We start from the raw sequence: 23898 nt of genomic DNA, 5'->3' as shown, positions 1-23898 counted from the left end.
AAAAGCTTTTCCACTGCATCGCTCTATGAATGCAAGACTAATTACTGGTCATTTTTGATCATTATTAGTGTTTTAAAATATATTTGTTTTAAATGCTTCCTTTTTCCACTTGAAATACAAGAGAATTTATAGATTTTAACAGCTAAGGCATATCTATTTTCAGAGACTTTTTGCAAGTCTCTGAAAATAGATATGCCTAGAAACAATACAGATTCGTCTGTTAATACAACAACAACTAACGTGTTATGAGATTCCAAAAACTATCATCCTGAAAAATGTGTTTCATACAGGAAAAGAGGAATGCTTTTCACAGATTACAGTATGTGTGTGATTTATTAGCAATACGCATGGAGTTATATTCCTGAAACCACTGTCATTCTAAAGTTAAACAGGAGATTAGACAAAAGTTAGAGTTGTGTGCTCATCAGCCCTGGGTAAAAGTAATTTGCAAAGTAATTATCCTCAACTGGAGTTTCTATTACCCAGGGACAGCATTAGTCGATGGAAACCGCACACAGTGTATCTTGTCATTTTATGCAATTCTTTCATTCTTGCATGATCTTGTTGCTCCTCTGTCATAACACACACTGGATGCAAAGATATCCTACATTGCAAAACATAGTGCCTAGATAGTTATGCAATTATTCCTGTAAAAATTGTGTTTATATGGAAATCTCTTGGTGGGTTATAATGTTTGCACCTGTACACACTGTTTTTCAGGAGTGTTTAGTTTAATAAATCTCTACAGTGGAGATGGAAAATAGAAAATTCAGAGAGCTCGCACACCCACAGTAGCCAAGTGTGCACATTGCCCATTTTGCATTTTGTCATGTCTCCTTTTTCGAAGAATACAGCAGGACAGTGCACACCCCCACACACACATATACACACGCCTTGTGCCTGTCCACGATCCTAAGTCTTAAGGATTATATATGAGCTGTCAATACTCGATCAATACCTTGTCTTGTTAGCTAAATGAATGTTGTAGTCAGCCAAAACGGTGACTGCAGTTGTAATAAAAGCTGATCATTTCTAATCCATAAAGTCAAAAACAAGTTGTCTTTTAATTAAACCCTATTTAGTCATTACTCATAAAAAAAACAAAAAAACATTGCTCTGTGTTTGTCTCAGCAGACAAACACTAGTGTGCCAAAATTTTAATTGACATCTGTTGTTTGTTTCTCTTTTAGGTTTATTCTCTCTTTTTTTTGTGCGTCATTTCCCTTGATTATTCCTCCTCTGTTTTTTTATTTTAAACTGCTGTTTTTCTGCTAGATCAACTGATTACAACAGCAGCACAAACATTTAAACCAAAAACAAACTTTATAGTTTTAGTTTCAAGGCATCATTATTCAGTGTACTGGCTGATTTTACAAATTAAGCTAAAGTTAATTAAGTTGTATCTTGTGCGCTAAACTGCAGAGAAGGTTTGTTTTACAGACGCTGAAGCAGTGATCCTTTTCCTTGTGTGAGAAAAGTTAAAGCACTGCACCTCACAATTTTTATCAATGATTGACAAGAAAAAAAGGATCCGTGTTTAATTTTGGTTAAATGAAGGTCAGCGTGATAGCTTCAGAAAACCCTTTTATGTTTTTCACAACAAAGTCATATTCATTCACTTTTATTTGCACCGCAACTAGTAGCTGAGTATTTCATATTATCACGTATCTTTATGTTATACCTTTGGATAATTTCTTTTTTTTTTTAAAAAACAATGCCGCTGTCAAGTAATGTTGTCTGTCACAGGGCAGAATCACAGACAACCAACCAGTCTATGGGCTGGGCTTGTTTATACTGTCATCGGTCTTTGCCAGATGTGGAGAAGACTGAATTAATAACATACAGAGAGCCGAATTGAAACCAATTATTAAAAACAATGAAAAGTGTCCACAGCTGCATTTCTCCCATTTGTGGCGAAGGTCGTTGTCACTCCCTTTCCTATTGTGGCCCACTTTTCAACCAGTCAGCATTAGACCTACACTTTCATCATTCAGGTTGTGTAACATGCTGTAGGGTTTTTGGAGGACTGCAATGCAAGCATATTTGCATACGTTGGATACCCCTCTCCATAGCCTCTGCACAGACAAACAATTACCCAAACAGAGCAGAGCTCTGCCATAAATTAAACATCAAAGTTTGTTTGTTTGTTTTTTACCAAAAAATGAGTTTAAGTCACAATTATCAGGTGACCACAAATCTTAAAAAAATTGCTAACCTGTGTCAGCTGAATGCATTTCTGGGTTGAGCAGTCTAAGCAGACAAGTCCAGACCAACCTCTCTCTGGCTACTTCTTGCAGCTCGTCCAGCGAGACACCGTGGTGTTTCCAGTATGTCACAAAACTCTTCCCCCAGGAGGCATCCAGGAGAGATCCTGATCAGAAATCAAGACCACTTGAACTTGAGCCAAGACCAATGTTAAGAAGAAGCAGCTCTACACGAGCTTCTTCTGAATGACTGTGCTCCTCACAATCTCTAAAGGACTGCCTTGCCACCTGTCGGTGGCTCATTGTTTCGGTCACTATTCACCAAGCCGGTGGGATGAGGGTTAAAAGGTGACGTAAGTCTTCTCACAGTTTTCAGATTTGCCACATTGCTGCACTGCATAAAGCATATGCATGGCCTCTTTGTTATTAATGGAGCTTGCATACAGGTTCACTGAAAATATTAAGTTTCTGTCATGTTAACAAATGATGCAGCATGCTCATAATCAGGCAATCTAAAGAAGTGTGCATCTTTTTCTAAAGTGTAGCTGTGTTGCCATTAACAGAGAGAAAGGAGAAGTATGAATACACAGACACAACAAGGAAAGGGTGGTAGCTCAGACAGCCCTGCTAGCTGGTCTGTTTTGCTGGGCCATCAGGTGGGCAAGCGTGACTAAAAAACTCTAGTAATGTCCACAGCTCTTACAAAGACACAAATATATTTTAAAAAAATAGAGTTATAGGAATTCAACAAGAGGTTGGATCACAAAATCTGCATGAAACTTTGTCCCTGTTATTATTTAATGCTTTCATTATTTTATTTTGTTCAGTTCTATTCATTTATTTATTGGTTTAAGATGAAAGCCAACATTCATCTCATCCCCAGCACAACAGCAGCAGCCAAGAATCACTGGGTGGTGGAATATCAATTTTGGATACAGAGTGGAGGAAATGAAAAACATTTCAAACAGAAACACCATCTGCCAAAATTCAAGGTTTGGAGGGTGCATTGTTGTGACACTGATGTAAATTATGTAGCAGTTCATGTCAGTACTTCTGGCTTGATAATTACTGCCGCAAAGGCAGTAAAATATAAGTGCAGCTGGGAGAGGGGGGGCTGATTGCTGACAGAAAAATTAAATAATCAGAAAGGTTGAAATGAAAATCACATCTTCCACATTGCTTGGATGTGAAATAACAAAATCCACTTGATGTTCAATCTGTTTGGTGCCTTCCAGCCCTTCATGCCATCTTTGTCCATCAATCTCACATGAGGAGAAAGATTGGATTAACTTCATTTTTTTTTCCAAGTAGTGTTGCTTTTTTTAAAAAAAAAAAAAAAAAAAAAAGTAAAATTATTTGGCAATCTGCCTCTGGCTTCAGAAAATAGCAGTAACCTCGTTTTGGATGCAATATCACAACTAGATGAATATGCAGCTGGCAGTGGAATCATCCCTCCTCATTCAAGTCCAAATAATGTCTTTCAAACCAGAAAGGCACTTTCAAATGCCATCCTCTGCAGATGTCACTGACCTACTTCATAGTTTAAAAGAAAGTGATTCTAACGTATACTGAAAAATCCTTTCTTGGCCCGTGCACCACTTCTCCAAGTTTTATGAAATTCAGCTTGCGAGTTGCATGATCCTGCTGACAGACATCTAAACAGATAAGACAGTTGGTAATGATCGCATGCCTCCACCTCGGCACGTGCTCCGGCAAAGGATTAAATCTATGAATTTTCTCTGCTGAATGTTTTCCTTTTGTCTTCACAGTTCATGCCTACAAAGCACACTTTTATTCACTGGCTCAATCCCATTATCTCAGAGGCTAAAAGAATTGCTTTTCTTCCTATCCATCTACAGATTCAACTGACCTGACTTTGCAAATATTTTTTGTAATCCTTTACCCTTGTGCATTTGCCCTCAATGTTCCTGCTAACGCCTACTCGCATTCATTTCCTTTCCATAAAAGTCTTCCTTGCCCTATGATCTGAAATCAAACAATGATTCAGTTCCTTTTACTGATGAATACAGGCTATGCTGACACATGCTCACCTCTCTGCTGTTTATCATTAATTAATATGATTTGTTCTCCCACCATCGTTTTTATTATTCAGATACTTCTGAGCATCCTTCGGTGAACTTGCATGCCTGTTGTCTGTTCTTTGTACTCCAACTGTGAACTAAAATGAACTTTGATTCTCACTGAAGACTCCCATCTGTCATCAAAGCTGAAAGTCTAAAATGAGCTTTTTATCTGGATGGAGGATGGGAGTTGTCCTGAAAGGGAAATCAATATAGCTTTAAAACATCAAAATGCACAGACATGTTTAAAAATGGCTTCTCCCAGCATGTCCTAAAATAAAAGACACACTTACACAGGACAGGAGGGTGCAGCAAAACCGAAGGTATAGTGACAGCTCTTGTTTTTGTGGAGATTCTGGTACCAGTTTTTTAACACATTCAAAGCAACTGCTGATTGGGATATGCTAATCAGGATACTGTTTTTGCTCATCTTTGTGGCAACGCAACCCTGGTAAAAAATCTGTTTGAAAGGGCGCTTTGATAATGATACTGAAATGAACACAGATGACTGTGCAAATGAAATCGAACCCCTATTCTTTAACTGTAGTCTCCTGATGAAGAAGGAGAGTGGAAAAACAAAAAAGCTCACATTGGAAAGCTAAGCAGCAACAAACATTGATTGAAATTAAACCTAATCCCCAAGCGTAAAATAAATGGGAATGGAAAAAAATGTGCGGCTCCAACATAAACAAAAAAAGTCAGCTGAGACTGAAGAAGTCACTTGGATGAGTGATGAAACGTTTCTCCCACTGAAAACGCTACATTCAGATGAACACGATAAACTTTTGGACATTTACTTACCTGGATGGATATCTTAACTCTACTCTAGACTAAATCTAGGGTGGAAAAGGTTAAGAACACACATGTACCCTGTTTCAAAGTCAAATGACAACAACCCAGGAGTCCTTAATTTATTGCATTGGTCTTTGGTTGTTCATTTATCCATTAATCGTTTTTCGTTTGGTTAATTTTCTATGTCTTCTCTTTCTTTTTTTAAAACTATTTTAAAGGAACCTATTGGTCTTTAGCAATAGTTCTGTAGACTTTCTGTAGGTCTTTCCATGTTTTTCCTTTGACATTGGTTGCTTTTTCAGTCCAGTCCTGATCTTTTCGGATGAATTTTTGTTTTTCTTTAAGTCACTATGAATCATTCAGTGCAAGCATAAAAAGGCATCTCTGTTTCTAGCAGCTAGTTGCAAAAACAGATAATTTGTTTCCATTTCTTTAACAGAATCTATGAAAAATATTAAAAATAACACGTTTTGATGGACATAAGACACCTACAAGGTGTTTACAAAGACCTGGTAGCCAAGACCTTCCATCCTTGGCCACGGTGTGCCGTGTGTACTTAAGTAATAAGAAAAAAACAGTGACCTGACACAGGACCTGAGAGATCCATGTGGCCTTACAGCTAATCTAGCTGCTATTTGCTGAGGCTTCGTCAGTGTCTATGGAAGAGTGGCTGTGAACGAGTCATTTTTAAGGAAGAAAACCAACAAGGAAATAGAATAGAGATATGTTACATTTCACAAGGACTGAACTCAGAATTAGTCACAAGAGGTCTTATCCAATCCAACTTTTACATTTGCGTTCAAATTGTTATACGCGTGGAGGAAAGGGGTAAAATAGTGAATGTCAGCAACCATCTCTAAATTATGGTGGAGGCTACATCATGGTTTGGGCCTGTATTTTAGCCAGTGGTGTTCGGGATTTTTCCATTGGTCCTGAGTGCTGGTCACATCTTGACATAGGTCCCAAGTACAAAAGTCAGTGTTGCCCAAGAAATCATTTCCTAGTTTTCAGCTCCAGTGCAAACTGCTTATGAGTATCTTTCAATCCAGTCAATGTGAGTAGCATATGCAAGAAAAGGTTCACTGCACAAGAAAGTACAAACAGATAAAATACAGATACTAAGCAACTTATTATAGTGAGAATAACTGCAAAAAACAACCGGGCAAAAGAACCGCCTCTTACAAATTGTATAAGAAACAAACTAGGGGTTAAGTAGTTAATTGGAGAACTAGAAAATATATACAAAGAATATTTTTCTGTCTCAATGCAGGCTGTCAAATGTAAGGATTTGCAGCTTTTCTTCATTTACATCTTTTGAAAGTGAGCCACTTTGGGTTACTACTGACGACGACTAGAAAGGAAAACTAAAGCAATCAAAGGCGCAACTGGAGATTAGAGAAGCTTTTTTCCCCCACACTATAGACGATCATCCAACTCATAGAAATTTAATGAAGGGATTAATGAAAATGATCATTAGTTGCAGCATGAAAAATGAAATATTATGTGAGACGTATATAATTAAAAGCAAAGTTTAACCTGCTTTTGGCACAGCAAACAGTTCTGGTAATCGGTTGGTATTTTTCAGGCATAAACAATATTCACCGGTTTCATCTTCTGTGTTTTGGACTTGTCAGCACAACAAGTTAATTAAAGTTGTAAACTAAACCCTGCTAAGCAGCTTTTCTGTGTGTTTTCTTTCCATTTTCAGACAAAGAATTGGTTATTTTTAATGATAAAATCAATTGTAAAAATACTTGCAGCCCTGCTCAATTATGCTTTTCCTGTGCTTGCTTGCTTTCAGTTTCACTCAGTCTTTGCAAAAATTACTTGATCACTTACTTTTAACCAGGCTGTTAGGCACCATTTAACCAGTAAATAGCTTGTTTCTAATGAGACTCTGCATTTAGATGATGCATGTCAAAGTCTACAGCACAGTCAGAGAAATGACAATGCAAAGGGAGCGAAATACTTGACAACATAGAACAGCTTATTGTATCATATATTCTAAAAAATAATACATAATGATGAGAAGAGCCGCGGTTTTAATAATCACGCAGATTTGTTTGTGTGCTGTTATATTTATGATTCTCTACTTTGCATGATTTGCCATGAGACAACGTTCCAAACAAATCTGTTCAAGAATGAGCCTTGATAATGGCACTGAGATGAACGCAGCAAAATGTGGAAATGAAATCAGACATCTATTCTTGAACTACAATGCCCTGATGGGGAGAGACAAAGGAGGAGGAGGGAAGGGCGTACAGGTAAATTAGATTGAAAGGGAGAGAGAAGGACCAGTAGGCCGAATGTCGAGGAAATGGAAATAAATCAAAAAGCCTGAAAAAGAAATGATATACTGTGGTAAGATGGAAAAGAAGCGAGTAGCAGGAGGGAGGAAAGAGAGAGCAATGTCAGTGAGGAACTCTGAGGAGGAAATCAGCTGCTTTCTAATGGGCGCTGATTGCATCTCCTCCTAAATGTCAAGTACATTTCCATTTAAAGTGCCCCACTACTTAAAAAGGCATGATGAGAGGCACACCCAGACCACACACTCACACACACCCCCACACATACGTACGTGGGCTAATACACGCAGTCACACAGTTCACAGATTCACAAACACAAACAGGAAGGTAAACACATGTAAGCAAATGGCACAAAAATGCACACAAGAACATTTGTCATTTCTTCAAACATCTCTAAGTTCATGAATCATGCCAAAGTGACACATCAGCCAGGATACACTTCAGTCTCATCAATAACATCCTCACACACACTCACACACTTCTTTAGCCTTCATTTTCAACCCACCCTCAAATCTGCTCTGAACCAATGAGGCATGTGCTCCCACCGGGGTTTGGTAATGAGTGCCAATCAGGATCACCGTAGCCAACAGCGAAGACCAGGAAGATAGATGAGTGGCCAACAGGCCCCACTGCGCTGGAGTGAACAGAGCTCAGGGATACATTCAATATGTCACAATAACACACACATGGTCTACCACCCCAACAGCCCCATACACACACACACACACACTGAAAAAGCTTGGTGCGTGACAAGAACACATTTTCCCAGCATCTGCCAACACGCAGAAACGGAGGCAGCCGTTCTTTATTATCTTCTCTGTCACATATGCACAACAAAGGAAGCTCACAGGCATTCATGAAGTAGTCACAAAAAGCTTGCATAAACACAATATGTGCGCATGCAATTTCACACTCTCGCTTTCTTTATTTTCAATCAGCTCAGCGACCGCAATTCTCACGTCCAAAGTGCTCTAATGCAAACAAAGCACTTACATATAACAACATCTCAGCATTACTTTCACAACTTCATGAAATGAACTAATGTAATAGGAAACTAAAGTCCACCTTGTGATAGTCTCACACTATCCACAACACCACTAAGTTTCTGAACCACACCAATATTCAAACTCACTGTGATGTTAAACACAGAGCGGAAAAGTGTTATGACTGAAAAAAAAACCTGTCCGTAGACACATAAATGCCTGCCAAAACCTTCTGTGTGGTAGTCTCATCTACAGTCGATGACTTCTACTGCATTGTGCATTAATATGCTGGGCATAGCAGCAGGAGGTTACAGGAGATGGGGTACACCTGGGGTCCAGCTCAGGATGTGGCAAGGGTTAAATGGAGGGAACTTGTTGTGACCTTATATTCCACTCCAGGATGAAGAGATAAGAAGAATAAACAACATGATTTTTATTTGTATGCTGTTCCTAGTAAGGTGCTCTGAGCTCTCTGTGCATCAAGAATGCTAAAATCTTCCTTTTTAAGTGTATTGCAAGAGAGGACATAAGGTGTGACTTTTTGTACTTACACATCCTTATCCGATACTACACGAGTATGTATGGTGAATATTATACCATAGTGTGTGTGTGTGTGTGTGTGTGTGTGTGTGTGTGTGTGTGTGTGTGTGTGTGTGTGTGTGTGTGTGTGTGTGCAGAATTGGATATTAGCAGCATCAGCATCAGTGCGCATCTGACATGCACCGATCAGGTACAATATTATGACCACTTGTGTGATATTGTGTTGGTCCCCTTTTGCTGCCAAAACAGCCCTTACCAGTTGAGGCATGGACTATCTTAGACCCCTGAAGGTTTTCTGTAGTTTCTGGCATCAACATGTTAGCAACAGATCCTTTAAGTTCTGTAAGTTTGGCCTGATCCTCCATGGATCAGGCTTGTTTGTCCAGCAAATCCCACAGATGCTTGATTTTATTGAAATCTGGGAATTTGGAGGTCAAATCAACACCACAAACTCATTGTTGTGCTAATCAAACCATTCTTGAACCTTTTTTGCTTTGTGGCAGGGTGCCTTGTCCTGCTGAAAGAGGCCACAGCCATCAGGGAATACCGTTTCCATGAAAGAGTGTACGTAGTCTGTAACAATGCTTGGGTAGGCGATACCTGTCAAAGTAATATCCACATGGATGGCAGAACCCAAGGTTTCCCAGCAGAACATTGCCCAAAGCATCACGCTGCTTTCTTCCCATCCGTGCATCCTGGTGCCAGGTGTTCCCCAGGTAAGCAATTCAGATACACCCAGCCGTCCATGTGATGTAAAAGTAAACATGATTCACCAGACAAGGCCAACTTCATGGGCTTCATGGTATCATGGGCCCACTGTTGGTACTTTAGGCGATGGACGGGGGTTTTCACATACGCATGAAACTGTGATGCACTGACTATTCTGACACTTTTCTATCAGAACCAACATGACGTTTTCCAGAAATTTGACCTACAGCAGCTCATCTGTTGGATCGGATCACATGGCCTTCACTCCCTAAGGGCATCAGTGAGCCTTGGCTGCCTATGACCTTGTCGCTGGGTTACCACTGTTCCTTCCTTAGACCACTTTTGATAGATTCTGACCACCACACCTTAATATACCACCACTAACAGGTGCCACGATAAAGAGATTATAAGTGTTATTCACTTCACCTGTCAGTGATCATAATGTTATACCAGTTTGCTGTATCTGTAATCTGTAATTATGTGTCCCTGAGAAGAGAAAGTGAGGCTGTTTGAGAGTCCTACCCAGTATTTAGCATGGTTTTATATAATGAGCAGTAAGTTAAATAAATATCTCTCTGACAGTCTCAGTAAAGACTGAAAGTTATCTTTGTAAAGATATAAATTATGAACAAGCTATTGCACTGATTGCATTAGAATTGCTATACACTTCATATACTCATTGCAAACATTCACACAAAAATATACTCTGCTACACAGCTCAGACTCTTAGGGTATGAATCAGTGCTCAAAGGCAAATCATACATCTAAATGCGAACATTAGAAAAATGTCCACAATTGTATTAAGAACATGCTGGCACACGCAGCCATATAACATACTCTTCAAACACAGATAACCTTTAAAGCCCACATACTGCACAGCTTGGAATTTTTCACAAGCAGCAAGTGGACCTGTGTAGTAACAGTGTTAACATACGTAGTCAATAACAGCTCAGCGACATGTGCTGTACAGAATATCAATAAGAATATTTTGATATTATATTATATTATATATCATACCACTTACTCTCAGTCAAATGTTAACTAATGCTCCACACACATGGTAATGTGGCCAGAGAACTTAAAAGCTGTGCAACAGTGAATCAGTGCATCAGGAGAAGTAACCTAATGTAATACTGTCTTGATAATGATTAAAATAATTACACAGCTGGAGAAAAGGCTTAATGTAGTGTCACATCAACATAAGCTAATCTGACCCAACTTCAATATTGCAATATTCCTTGATGTTATTTAAAAAATAAGGAAAATAACAGGAGAAGAAATGGCCATGCATTTAAATCCCACTTATTTTGTCATTAAATAAAATGGTCTGTTGCATTTATGCCAACACCATAAATAGCCCAAATAATATTGTAGCATCAACATATACTAGTTTAACCCGCTGCTAGATGGTTGCCAGGTGGCCAATGGTATCATAATACATTAAGTATAAATGAAGTTTTGTGGAGCTAAATTACTGCGGTGAAATTAAGCTGATATAATGCTTTTATAAGCTGTTATAGTTACATAAATGTTAAAAACTGGTCATGTTAGCCCGTTGCTACAGGGTGATGATGATGACATCTTAATATCTGCTACAGATAAGAACCTTCAGTCTCTTATGATGAACTTGTGTGTCAAGTTTGGCTGCTTTGCTCCTGATGATGTAGTTGGCATACAAATAAACAAAAAAAGGCAGTTTTCATGTATTACAGTTATTAAATAACTTCTGGAATCATCATTACAACAAAACTATGTAAGGCTAGTTTCCTCTATTGTTTTTAAAAGCCTAAACATGTAAATAAGTGAAATAACCTTCATCATGCAATCAACTAAAGCTAAGATTCTGATTATTTAGCAGCTGAGTTTAAATATGTTGTGTGTTAAGTGTACAGTTCTTTACATCAGTGAAGGAGTGTGATATGTAAAGTCTCCTGAAGAAAACGTGCTAATGAGAAAGTATTGCTAATACACCAGGAACAAGCACTCACTGATGCTGATGAGTGTATCAGTGTTAGTGGTGTAGATACAGTATAATAGTGTTAAAGTATGAGCAGCCAAGTGTTAAAAAAACAGAGTTGACAACTTCAGCAAATAAGGGAGACAGTTCTCAGACACAAATGTATTAATTAGTGATATGCAAGTGATGAGACAGAGTGAGAGGCGCTGGAGAAGTTGATGATATGACTCAGAAATTACGTCAGCATGAAGTACTGAGGAAAGGAGCTGCAGAGATTTGGGAAATATATTTTGATTGAAGCTGTTGATGTTTGGAGGGGGGCAGCTAGTTTTTAGTACTGTGTGAATCACATTTGCATTTTTTATTAATCTGAAGGAAGCTCCACGCACCTGCAAAAACACTGGGAGACCATGAGAGTTTTTTATATTCAGTGGATGATGGCAAAGACAGAAAGAAACGCTAAAGGCATTAAAAAGCTTTACAGAGGATAGTGTACCAGAATACTTATAGCCACAGAAGCGCAGTCAAGACCAAGACAGTATTTTCCATGTAATCCAAGTACAATAAGCAAGTTTTTACTCTTGAGAGAATTTAATTGTTTGGTAAACTTAATTTCTTAAGCCTGACAGCTCATAAAAAATTAAAGTAAATAAAAAATCAAATATCCATCATTTGCCAATTTGTGCTACTTTAAGGCAAGAATCACCCACAGCAGGTGGAGGAAAGAGAGAGTAGTTCAGAAGTGATGACCACAGAACGTAACCCTGGCTCGTTCTTCTCACTGTATCTTAATAAAGCCTCACAGTCTATTCTGCCCTTGTCAGCGCTTGTTAACCTGCAGATTGATTCTTCTGGACTACTGTACATCTTCTTTAATTAAAGTCACCGGCTAATCTGGCTTTCTACCAAGCTGTGTAGCTGTCATCACACGACGATTGCAGTTGAGTATATCCCATTAGATTTGCATGCATTGAAAAAAGGAGAGGTAAAGTGATCTGAATATTTTAACGTGCATCAAAAAGCATCAAAACAGAATGTAACCCTGTCTAGTTCTTCTCACTGTTCTTCTCACTGCATCAAAATGGAGCCAGTACACTATACTTTCAATATAATTTAATATATGATTCTGTTAAAACCCAGTGACACGTGTGGATGAGATGGAAAGCCCCTAAGATCATAAAAAATGTGTGTTTACATCAAAGCAATAAAATTTATAAGGATTTGTTAATTAACCTAAATGGCGTTTAATGGTACACAAAAGCTTACAAGCACTTAAACACATTGAAATAAACATTTTGTAAGTTACAATTAATAATATGGTGAATGCTAGTTTCACTATGAATAATCCAGTGAAATCCTTTTACTGGGAAAAACTTTATTTTCACCGTTACCCTGTGAAGAGAAAGAGAAAAACATATATTCAAACCATCACGATGACAGGCTTATTTAGTAATTTGTGCAGTTTTGTCTTTTTTAAAACGTTGATATGCCTTCACTAAATAACAGTGTTTATCACACAATATGAATGTCAATTTTATGCTTGGTTTGGCCAAAAAATTATACATTTGCTAACATATTTGGACAACATATGCCCAAACATTTATTTCCCTGAAGCAGTTATTTCTGGGAAAGAAAGCTTTAGCAGCTGTTAGTTTTTTCGTGTCTTTTTTTTCCACCCATGCATTTCATGTACAAAAGTAACCAGTAAAAGCACCCATTAACTTACCCCCATTTTACAATTATCAAGAGATCTGTCAGGGACAGTTTCAAGGTTTGGCAGAGTTAATTATATTTAATAAGGGCTCACAAGGAGAGACGGTGCTTTAGTAAATGAGGTAGTAAAACTCCATTTATCTCCCAAAGACAATAAATAGCCACCATCAGGACACAGCATAAGGACACAATACAATATTTCTTCATCCCACACAAGACATGTGTAAGTGACAGTGCTTGGTGCTGTGTGAGAGATGAGAACTGAAGAGAAAAAAAGAACCCATTTGTGCATCGATCACTTTTATGCCCCTGGTCTGTTTGCATATTTTAGACCTATAAACAACATGAATGATGTGCCGTGTAATGCACCATAATCGAGATTTATTCGGAGGGTGTATGGAAAGGAGATGTTCATGATCTGAGAATCAGGAGGGGCAGTTGCAGCTGTGTGTGCGTGCTTGTGTATGTGTGTGTGTGCTGTGATTTATTTCATTTAATTAGATCGCCGATGTAAAACAGCTCGCGGGGGGAGAAAGGTAAAAACGAGTGCCGAGGGAGGCATAAATAACACCACGCTCTTTCCTTCCTCTCTGGCTTTTTTCTTCCTCTGGCTCTCCTTTTCTCTCTGATCTTCCCTCTGCCTGTATACAATCTCTCTTTTTTTCCCCTTTTTTCCCCCCCCATGTTCCACTGGACTCCTTTTCTTCAACCCTATCCTCTTTTATGCTTCCCTCTGTCTTGGTTTTACTTCACATCTCACCTCCCTCTCTCTACCTTCTCCTCCCTCTGCTCCGCTCCCAGCTGAATAATGATAGGGGGTAAACACCTCATTAGACTAAAAGGCCCACAGGAACAATCAGAGACATGGTACTCAGTCCAACCTGTTACTCTGAATGTTCAGAGAAGCATTTTGAACACGGCAGGGCAAAGAGACATCCCACACAGTAAAGGGGGAGTGGGTGGTTTGAGTCATTTGATGGAACGGTTTTTATTTTTGTTTTAAATAGATGGCCAAACTGCATCCTGGCAACAAGATGTGCACGCAAAGTGTCACCTGTGCTTCTACAGCAGGTTATTAAAACACTTGTTGTTGTTAACTTTGTCTGAAAGTGAGGAAGAACTCACACAACCATGAGTAGCTGATTTATGCCGAGCAATCAGCGGAGGTAAGAGACATAAATCTACACTCTCCGGTAGTAACTGCCAGTAAAAGTAGTTCATCCAGCATCACAAACTTCTATCACCTCATCACATCCACCCATCTTACCTACACAAGGTCAGGAACTTTTGAGCAGGCTTGAATTTCCTAACACGTCGAGTGAAAAAAACATCCTTGATTTGAGAAAGTATTCTCAGACTGCTGCTGAAGATTTCAGCAGTCTGAATCAGAAGACACTCCCAGCAGAGTGAAAAGTGGCCGGTCAGCTGAAGCCCCATATTTCACAGACATATGAAAGTCTTTCCATTCCCTCTGCAAACACACAACGGCAAATAAGTGCTCTCCAGCAACATCAAACTATTTCTTTAAGGTTAACTATTTCTTTCTTTTTCCCATCACGGTGCCACACAGCTTTACTATAAAGCCTCTTCTCGACTCTTCAGCCCGTCTCCACTTTTAGGTATATCAAAGCCCAACAGCGAGTACACTTAATATTTCATACCGCAGTCAAACCTCAGCTCTGTGCATGATTAGTAAAACTGAGTGTACAGCACCAGGTAATTCCACAGTAGATAAGCTGTAGCGTTGTTTTTACAAGGAGAATATAGTTCTACAGGCTGCTGCTGTTGGTTTAGATGTATATGTTGTGCAGCATGTGTATGTGTGCATCAATGCGAGGACATACAACACGTCTATGTGACTTCCACACTTGTTTCTTTGGCAGTCATTGCAAATATACATAATACTTGCTTCATGACTTATGCATGTTAAGCACTAATGTGTGGCAACAAATTTATATGAATTCTAAAAATGTGCTGGTTTACTGGCATTAACTAAGGAGTAGCTTCTCATGACCTTAAGATGCATCATGTGTGAGTTCAAAGATTAATCATATATGAAGCAGTTTGCTCGCCAAGCACTTTAACTGTGGGTCAGCTTCTGGTTTAGTAGGCAACTCTCTTGTGTATTTCCCACACCGCCGTACATCAGTCAGCAGTATCCTCCACTCCCATTGATTGCTCCAATCACTCGCCTCAAAGTCCAGATTAGTTTTACTCAGGACCCGCCCACTTAGGGTCACCAACAGTTGCATTGACTGTCATCTACACAAGTCATTAGATTTTATTGGCGTTTCTCTAGCTGCTACATCGCCATTTGTCTCTTCCTGTGTGTACGCCCCATCAGGGGTGTGATCTGTGCTAGCATTCATCCAGCTTTACTGTTATTAACTATAACAAGAAAAAAAAGTACTGTAGCAAAACCTTCACAACATTTTTAATATTTGACTCATTTATGCCAGATTGGATCTTTCGATGCTTGACTTAAGACAACAACATGGCCTATGGAATAATAACAAGTTAACAAATCATTTCAAGCATTATTCATATGAATGCCTTTATCAATGTTACTGATATACAAAGTGGTTTATACAGGGGGAAATAATCCACAACAGCCAACTTCAGATGAAATGTTCTTAGTAGGTATACAGTATCACTCTGTGACAATAATGCAAAGTCATCTTCTTCCAAAGTGCTGCCTAAAACATTAAGGAAAAACAAATATGTTAATCAGTCAGCATTATGCACTGTAAACTTGATGTTTAAAAAGATACTGGCTGTTATAATTAGCTTAAATGAACTGTAATTTACTCTGAGGGCAATTTCTAGCACTTGAAAAACTGAAACCTATTACCAGAACAACAGCTCTAGGGAACTTCTCTGTTATTTGATAGCCCATTCTGGGCTCAGACACACACTCAAACACAAATATCACACACAGTAAAACAAACAGTTTGGACAAATTGCAGACATAAGCTTTCAAAAAGTGGCTGGGAGTAAAAACTATGCCAAATGCATAATGAAATGCACTCATACAACATATAAAAATATTACTGTCATTCTCACAATTAGTCTAAAAACCTCCTAAAGCCTGATATTGAATTACAATACATATTGTAATTGCACATTTCTGTTATTACATGAACAAACTTACCTTGTTTTCAGTTATTAAACTGTAACTTTACTCACTTATTATCTGCTATATATTCAAACAGAATGAACATGACATCAATATTCATGAAAACTCAACTTTTCTCAGAATATGAATTGAAATGTAATGACCTGAGGACTGATCTTTTCCCCCCACTAACCTTTCATCTTTAAACTCTGACCCACAAAGAACTCTATGAACTGCTGGTGGCGATAAAGGTGTTGGGTGTGCTTGCTTTAATGGCCTTGTGGGCTGTTAAAGGCCCATCAGCCACGCGGGGGGAGCAGCTGGGACTCAGAGGGTTGTTGAGCGTCGCGTTGAAGGTGCCCTTCAGTAGTGTGTTCATAATACTTGGACTCAACTGCAGAGACATAAACAAAACAGAGATGAGGGACAATGAAGGATGATGAAAAGTTAAATGGGTGTTCTCGGCCACCCCTCATTTCTTCACATGTTGCTTGGAACATATGCAAGCATACCTGGAAATACAGGTTATAAAGCAAAACGTTTGTATAATTCTAATGAGCTTGATGAAAGTCAATATTTGGTATGGCCACTATTATTCTCATAGCCTGATCTATCTATTACTTTTGCAAAAAAAGTAATTAGATTACTGTTACTTTCCCGTAAGCAGGTTCGTTCCTGCGTTACTAAACTGTGATTTTGTTTGTGAGAGTGTCTCATGAAAATGAGCAGTAACAGATGTGTGTAGATCAACAATGAATAATAGTGCGGGACAGAGTACGACCATGTAGCGTTTAAAGGTTGGAAGTACTTGCATTACTTTAAGTTGGATTCTGTAAAAAGTGACAAAAACATTAGCGTCCGCTGTACACTCTGCGTGGGAAGAAAACTTCTTTCTACAGTGAAAAATTTAAGTTCAAATCTTAGCAAGCAGCGAGCACGCTGCCACAGGAATGTGAAATTCAGAGAAAAAACCCCGGATCCCCCCACTGACATGAGCGCTGTGGCTACCACATCCAATTCAGCTGGGGAAACTTCCACCGGCCCCACTCCTGCTAAACAGGTGAAAATAGACTTGAGAGCGACAGGACTTGGTGCTGCTGAACCTTTGTTTTTATTTATTTATTTTTTTGCTGTGTTTTACTTGCATCTATTTGAAAGAGTGAGTGTAAACACAAAATATAATTTTATTTTATATGCTGGAATATGCAGAAAATAGGTTTAAATGTTAAACAAATTTCTTCATGTCAAAGACTGTTGCATATAATTTAATTTCTGCTTGATGCAATGTGCATAAAGTTAAAAGATTAAAACTAATAAAAAAAATTAAAATGACACTTTTTCATTTAATTAAATTTTATATGCTATTTTATGCATAAAAAATAGAATTGGGCTGAAAGGTCTATTGCTTTATTATGTATTCAGGTTGTGTATCATGTTTTTTTTAAAAGGAAACTAAGTAATACGGTAACTAATTACTTTTGAAAATAAGTAATCAGTAAAGTAACTGGATTACTTTCTCGGAGAAATAATTAGTAACTAATTACTATTTTCAACTAACTTGACTAACACTGGTGGTGAAGATGCATGTCTCAGGTCCTGTGTCAGGTCTTTGTTGGATTCTTTTCAGATTCTTTCAGGCAATTTTCGTCTGCTATATATAGTTTTTTAGGTCTGTCACTTTTCACACTGACACCATTTTCAGATATGTCCTTTTATCCATTCAGCTAATGCCTCTTTAGGTAGAAATGGAAACTAACTATGTGTTTTTGCAAAAGGCCGCTATTAACAAAGTACCAAAAGATATAAATTAACATTGGTTCTTTGCTACGTTTGTCTGTTATGTGTAGACACACCACTGGTTCACTTAAGTTAGGTGGCTTTTTATGCTTGAATGATTCATAGGTCAGTGTTAAGTGGCTTAACAAAGGAGAAAAAAACCATTCTTCTCAAAAAACACAGAACTGAACTAAAAATGAGTGAAAACGCAGCCAGTGTCAAAAAATCTTTAAAAAGACCTTCAAGCCTAGGTTATTGCTGAAGATCACTTTAAAATCTGGCTCTTTCCAAAGAAAATCGTAAAGAATGATATGAGGCTCAAGACTTTTGCACATTACTGTATATTTTTAAAAAGCGAAAGAGAAGAAATAGAAAATTAACCAAATAAACCCCAAAACAATTAATGCATAAATGAATAACTGGAGGCCAATGCAATAAATTCAGGACTCATGGGTGGTTGTCATTTGACTTTAAAACAGGAGTAATGAAGTGTTCTTAACATTTAGGGATTTAATCTAGATAAACTTCAGTGAATTCACTCACAGTGTATGATCCTGCTGACAAAGGTTTTGTATTGTCTTTTAACACACATGGTCTGCACACTTACTAATTTCTTGACGAAGCTTAAGAAATTAGTAAGTGTGCAAATTTATACTAAATTTCTTCAAATTTATACTAAATAACATATATTATATTATGGTCAAACATTTTGTTCAGTCCTACCATAGACTGGTAACAGATCCAATGATATAAAGCCCAAATAATTTAAAATTAAATAATTATCTGAAGAGCTTAATTATTTCCAATATGCTTTTAGAGCGAGGGGTCATTAAGGTTAAAATCACAAACATGACTCCAAAAACCCTTACAAATACTGAGTCTGTTAGTCCATGCTGGAGGGGGAGTCTTACAGAGGAAAAAACTAAACAAAACACCACGTTCACTTCAAAGTCTGCCCCCTAAAATCACCTCCCAAAAAACCCACAGACATACACACATATATATGCTCTATGTACTCACACACTTCATCAGCTGTCCTACTCAGGTACTGCTGAGCCTTTTCTGCAAAGCTCTATCTCCCTCTCTCTCACTCGCTCTCTCTCTCACCCCCCACTACCTCCATATAACCTCTGAGCACGTACGTGCACACACAGACACGCACACATCAGTATGCCAGAGGTGCTGCAGCAGGATTTGAGAACACTGGCGGCACGGCTCAGATCTCAGTATTGATCCTAATGGGAAAAGGGTTGCAGGTTCAACTCCAGGTCACCCTCGGGGTTACTGGGTAGGTCGAGGAGATAGGGGAAGAGCCCTTGGAAGTGACGACACCATTGGAATGGCAATGATGAGGGAGATTATGGGATGCTTGAGTAGGTCAAAGAGGGGAGAAGGTAAAGGGGAAAATTGCAGGTTGGTAATTGGTGGTGGTGATTATGTTACTTGGTATGTATGAAGACATATTCAACCGCGCCCATGAGCACAGACGAAGGAGTGCAGGATGCACAGTCGTCCCTATAACACACACACACACACACACACACACACAGCACCTGCCACACACAGTGAAGGAACGCAAGCATTTGCTACCCACAATCCAGCAAAACAAGAGACGCAAGAGAATCAAATTACTTTTCATGAGCAGCTTGTATTTACCAGTACTTCAGTCGGCCAAAGAACAGATTATACACCTTTTGAGTCCGTCCGTCAGTTTGACACAAAGTGTAGATGGAACAGCCACAAGGTCTGTACATAACAACCCTGCGAGATCTATTCAGGAAAACTTTACAAGACTGAGAACAAAATGAATGCCAGGTACCAAAATAGATTCTGATCCAGCCAAAGAGTGAGACAAATATGGAGACAAGGACCCAAGACCCTAATCAGGCTTTAGAAGTTTGTGAGCTCAACAATTTTTCTCTATTTAAGGCATAGCACTTGTGCTCCACTGACCAGCAGAAAAGGCTAGAGAAGGTCCTAGAGGTACATGCCAGCAAAACCAGGTATTTTGAAAACTATGAAGGACTTTATTTTGTACAGCTTGCTTCTTTTTTGCAGGAGCAACACTATATATGAAAATATGGAAGATGAATGCTGTGTGTATAAACCACAACTTCACAGAATCCCTTTAGTCTTAAATAAATAAATAAAAACAAAATAAAACAACAAAGATCTAGTGTGTAACACACTGATTCGTGCTATTTTTCTTGCCAAAACTCCAGACTTCATAGCTGGTTAAAGCCATGCAAGGACCTTCCTTTTTAAATGTATTTGTAACTCCCACAGTGAAGTATATTCAACAGATTAACAGTCAATTAAACTGTACTGTAGTTTCCAGCTCTTTTAAAACACACATTTTCCAAAGTCAACAAGAATTAAAAGTAGGAACATGAAAACTCACACACAGTGAGAGCCCTTACAAGCCGCAGGCATCACACTGAGAAGCATATCATAATATGTCAACTGCGTCAAGAAAACCTTATGTTCTAAATCATAGTGACTAAGAGCCTGAGTAATAGTAGATTTTTATGAAGGGTGCCAATAAATACATACAGTATATATACTTGTACAGCAGAGTGATATTGAAATTTCAAATCTAAAGGGTTACCACTGTCTGCTGAGCTTTGTGCAGCACATGAAATAGAGTAAAGTGCTGAGAGTATTGTCAAAAATATACTCTTTAATTATTAAACTATCACTTATTTCTTTTTTATTTCAAATGAAAAAACTTACGTTTCTTCTTTTCTTGCCTCATTATGTGTTTTGTACTCATCTAGCATATATATACCATTAAAGAGTACAGCATTTAATTAATATTTGTTTCTGCTCGACATCCGTTCCCCGAATCGTTTTACATTTCCATATTCCATCCACACTTTTCTCTCTGTTAAATGAAGCTCAGCCACTAAGAACAGTGTTACTGTATGAGTGAGAAAGGTAATCAAGCCTGCTCAAGCAGGTACCTCACATAGTGCATTTAATGGAAACTCTAAATGAACCTTCACAGTGGACAAATGCTGCTCAAGTAGATAGCGTTGTGACATTATGCACATGTATGGACGAATGATCATGCGCACACTTATGCTGAAATAGCTACTGTTCCATTACATGAAAAGTCTGCTTCAGATTTCAGACGCTCAGAACACATTTCCAGCTGTTGAATTTAACTACCCTCTTCAGCAGCTCAATTTTCTGCTTTCTGTCTCTCTGCTTCTCTTCCTCCACGCATTTTCACCACCTTTTCAGCACCAACTCACCTCTACCGCCGTTTCCCCTTCTCTCTCTCCCCCCTGCCTCCTTCTCATTACTACCATGCTACACTCTGCCTGCTCATCTTCTACAAGCACTTATTTATCTCCCTCTCTGCTCCACTTCATACTATATTTAACGCTGCATGGCCCGTGGTGTCATATAGAATCACAGTCACACAGCTAATTACTGAGCAGCGAGCTTAAACTTGCATTTCGCTATTAAAAAGGAACTTGACTTCCTCCAGCTAAATGGAGCCATATGATTATGTACAATGCAATAGAATCAGTCTATAACCCATGAATGAAATCTTTTTTTATGTTCTTGTATGGGGCCTTTACTTCATTATACATATGTATGAATACCAGATGGACATCTAAAATTATTTAGATCACATGAAGGTTGAAAATAAAAAAGTACTTACAAAACAGTGTGCAGTGCTTCTGGTAAGAGGCATCATGAGTAATCTGAAATGCCAAATCTAGTTTACCAAATTGTATTAGCTCATCTTAGAAGTGACTGGCAGGTTTGCAACATATGTTCTTCTGCTGCTTATGGTGGGATTGAGCCTCTTGAAGCCTCTAACACATTGCAAGATAAAGTCATTTACACCTACAAAAAAAATTCCAACTGACCTATCATGCCTCCTCCAGAGGCATTCATGAGAAACTGGTGCACCCAAATGAAGTATATACTTGGACAGAAGAAAGATACAAATTATGCTGTCGGAGCTCTTGGGAAGCCAGTGGAGCAGAACTTAGGGCCTAATTTACTCATGTGCAGCTCACTTCTACAGAGAGCATTATTAGCTGATATTGAAGATCTAATCATGTAACTACACTGCTACAAAGTTTAGCAAAACCAATTTACTCTTACTTTGAGACAATTATCTACCATCTTTAAAGCTCTCTGTGATGGTTAAAGTAGCTGCAGACAAACACTCGATGTGGATCTCAGTTCAATACAACTTTTACCACCCAACCGCTTGGGGGAGAAAGGATGGAGATAGGACAGGTTGAGGTGGGAGCAGGATCATATCAGATTTTTCAACAGTTTTACTAGCTACAGTAGAAATTCCCACAGCTACAGGTGTATTTACAGCGTCCTCCGTCTTGTGTGATACTTACAAATAAATGTAGAAAATGTATCAGCTCATAACAACCAAAAAGAAAAGGCACATAATCTTAACAATGCAACCTCTAACATCTAAATGACTATATAGTATGAATTTACACACAGTTAACGTAGCTAGTGCCAACAACTAGGGCTGGGTATCGTCACTGATTTCTAGAATCGATTCGATTTCGATTCACAAGGTCCTGAATCGATTTGATCCCCGATTCGATTCAATCTGATTCGATTCGATTTGAATCAGGTAAATTTTGCCTCAGACAGTCAGAAATATTATAATTCTGATCACGTATCAGTACATTTCCATATTTTTATTTCTATAAAAGGAAAGCTGACACTTGCGAGACTTTATCAAAGGTGTGAGCATCACAGCAGATGCCTTTGTGCCAAAGTAACTGAGGATAAAACAGAAAAGCATGAAGGCGACTTTCCTGGCCTGGGATTTTATAGCAGATGACCTTAAAAATATTCTGCAGTAGATCAAAAACGAAAGAAAACCATTAATCAACACATGAACATTACCCGATGCTGCTGAAGTGAAGCAGAGCAAAGTTACAGAGGTTTTAAGAGACACAGCTAAGCCTTTTGCAATTTTGCATAATTTTAAAAAGTTTACATTTGGTCAGTAGCCTATTGAACAGCAGAAATTAGGTTTTCTTTTCGGAAGTAAGTAAAAGGAAAACAGGGGCCAACAGCGCTCTAAACAACGATAGACTTATACATAACAAGCAAGCGAATAATGAAGAAAACTGATTTTTAGACGGGAAATTGTTCTGGAAGTACAGAGAGAGAGAGAGAGAGAGAGAGAGAGAGAGAGAGAGAGAGAGCTGTGCATGAAGTGTGATTTTATCGTGGTGGAAGCAAAACAGTCAGAGGGAATTCATGACGATGTACGTGAAGCGAAGTTTGGATCTTCTTTTGCATCTGGTTCGGTCAATATTGTTTGGAGAGAGATAAAAACCCGCAGCTTCAGAATCTAGCGCAAAAAGGGCGTAAACACAAAGCGCGGACCCGCCGAAACATCAGAATCAGCGAGCTGTCAGCTTTCAGCCCCGACCGTGTCTGTGCCGTCGGGTGAGAAAGGCGACATCTCACGATTCTGATCTGTCGGCAGGTCCATGCTTTGTGTTTACGTCTTTGTGCAGAATGGTGGTTATTGAAATTTTGTGAGGTTTAACCTGATATTCTGGCATTTCGGGCAAAGTACATTTATATTTAAAAATCGATATCGCGTTATCCAAGCCAGAATCTATTTTAATCGATAAATCGATAATCAAAACCCACCCCTACCAGCAACCCAAGGCAGTAAAGTTATAGATGCAGACAAATTTGTTTGTACCATC

At 38.6% G+C, this 23898-nt stretch overlaps 1 protein-coding gene across 5 annotated transcripts in view; it reads right to left on the bottom strand.

Moving 5' to 3' along the window:
* Positions 1 to 15821: 15821 nt before the first annotated feature.
* The window catches only part of stpg2 (sperm-tail PG-rich repeat containing 2), a 59149-nt gene continuing 51072 nt past the window's right edge, over positions 15822 to 23898 (bottom strand). For all 5 annotated transcript variants that reach the window (XR_014894667.1, XM_085294554.1, XM_085294556.1 and 2 more), the window contains 2 exons: positions 16593 to 16793; positions 15822 to 15980 (listed from right to left, as the gene is read on the bottom strand). Coding sequence is in view for 4 of the 5 variants with exons in the window: in XM_085294554.1 (XP_085150680.1) it covers positions 16626 to 16793 (168 nt within the window). In the remaining variant the exon portion in view is untranslated. The remainder of the gene's footprint in view (positions 15981 to 16592; positions 16794 to 23898) is intronic.

This window comes from Mchenga conophoros, linkage group LG12, assembly GCF_057382185.1.
Source record: "Mchenga conophoros isolate Kocher_MC1m ecotype Shallow Benthic linkage group LG12, M_conophoros_male_GT1.1, whole genome shotgun sequence".
Taxonomy (NCBI): Eukaryota; Metazoa; Chordata; class Actinopteri; order Cichliformes; family Cichlidae; genus Mchenga; species Mchenga conophoros.
The sequence above is the reverse complement of the archived record's forward strand: the minus strand, read 5'-3'. Positions and strand labels throughout refer to the sequence as shown.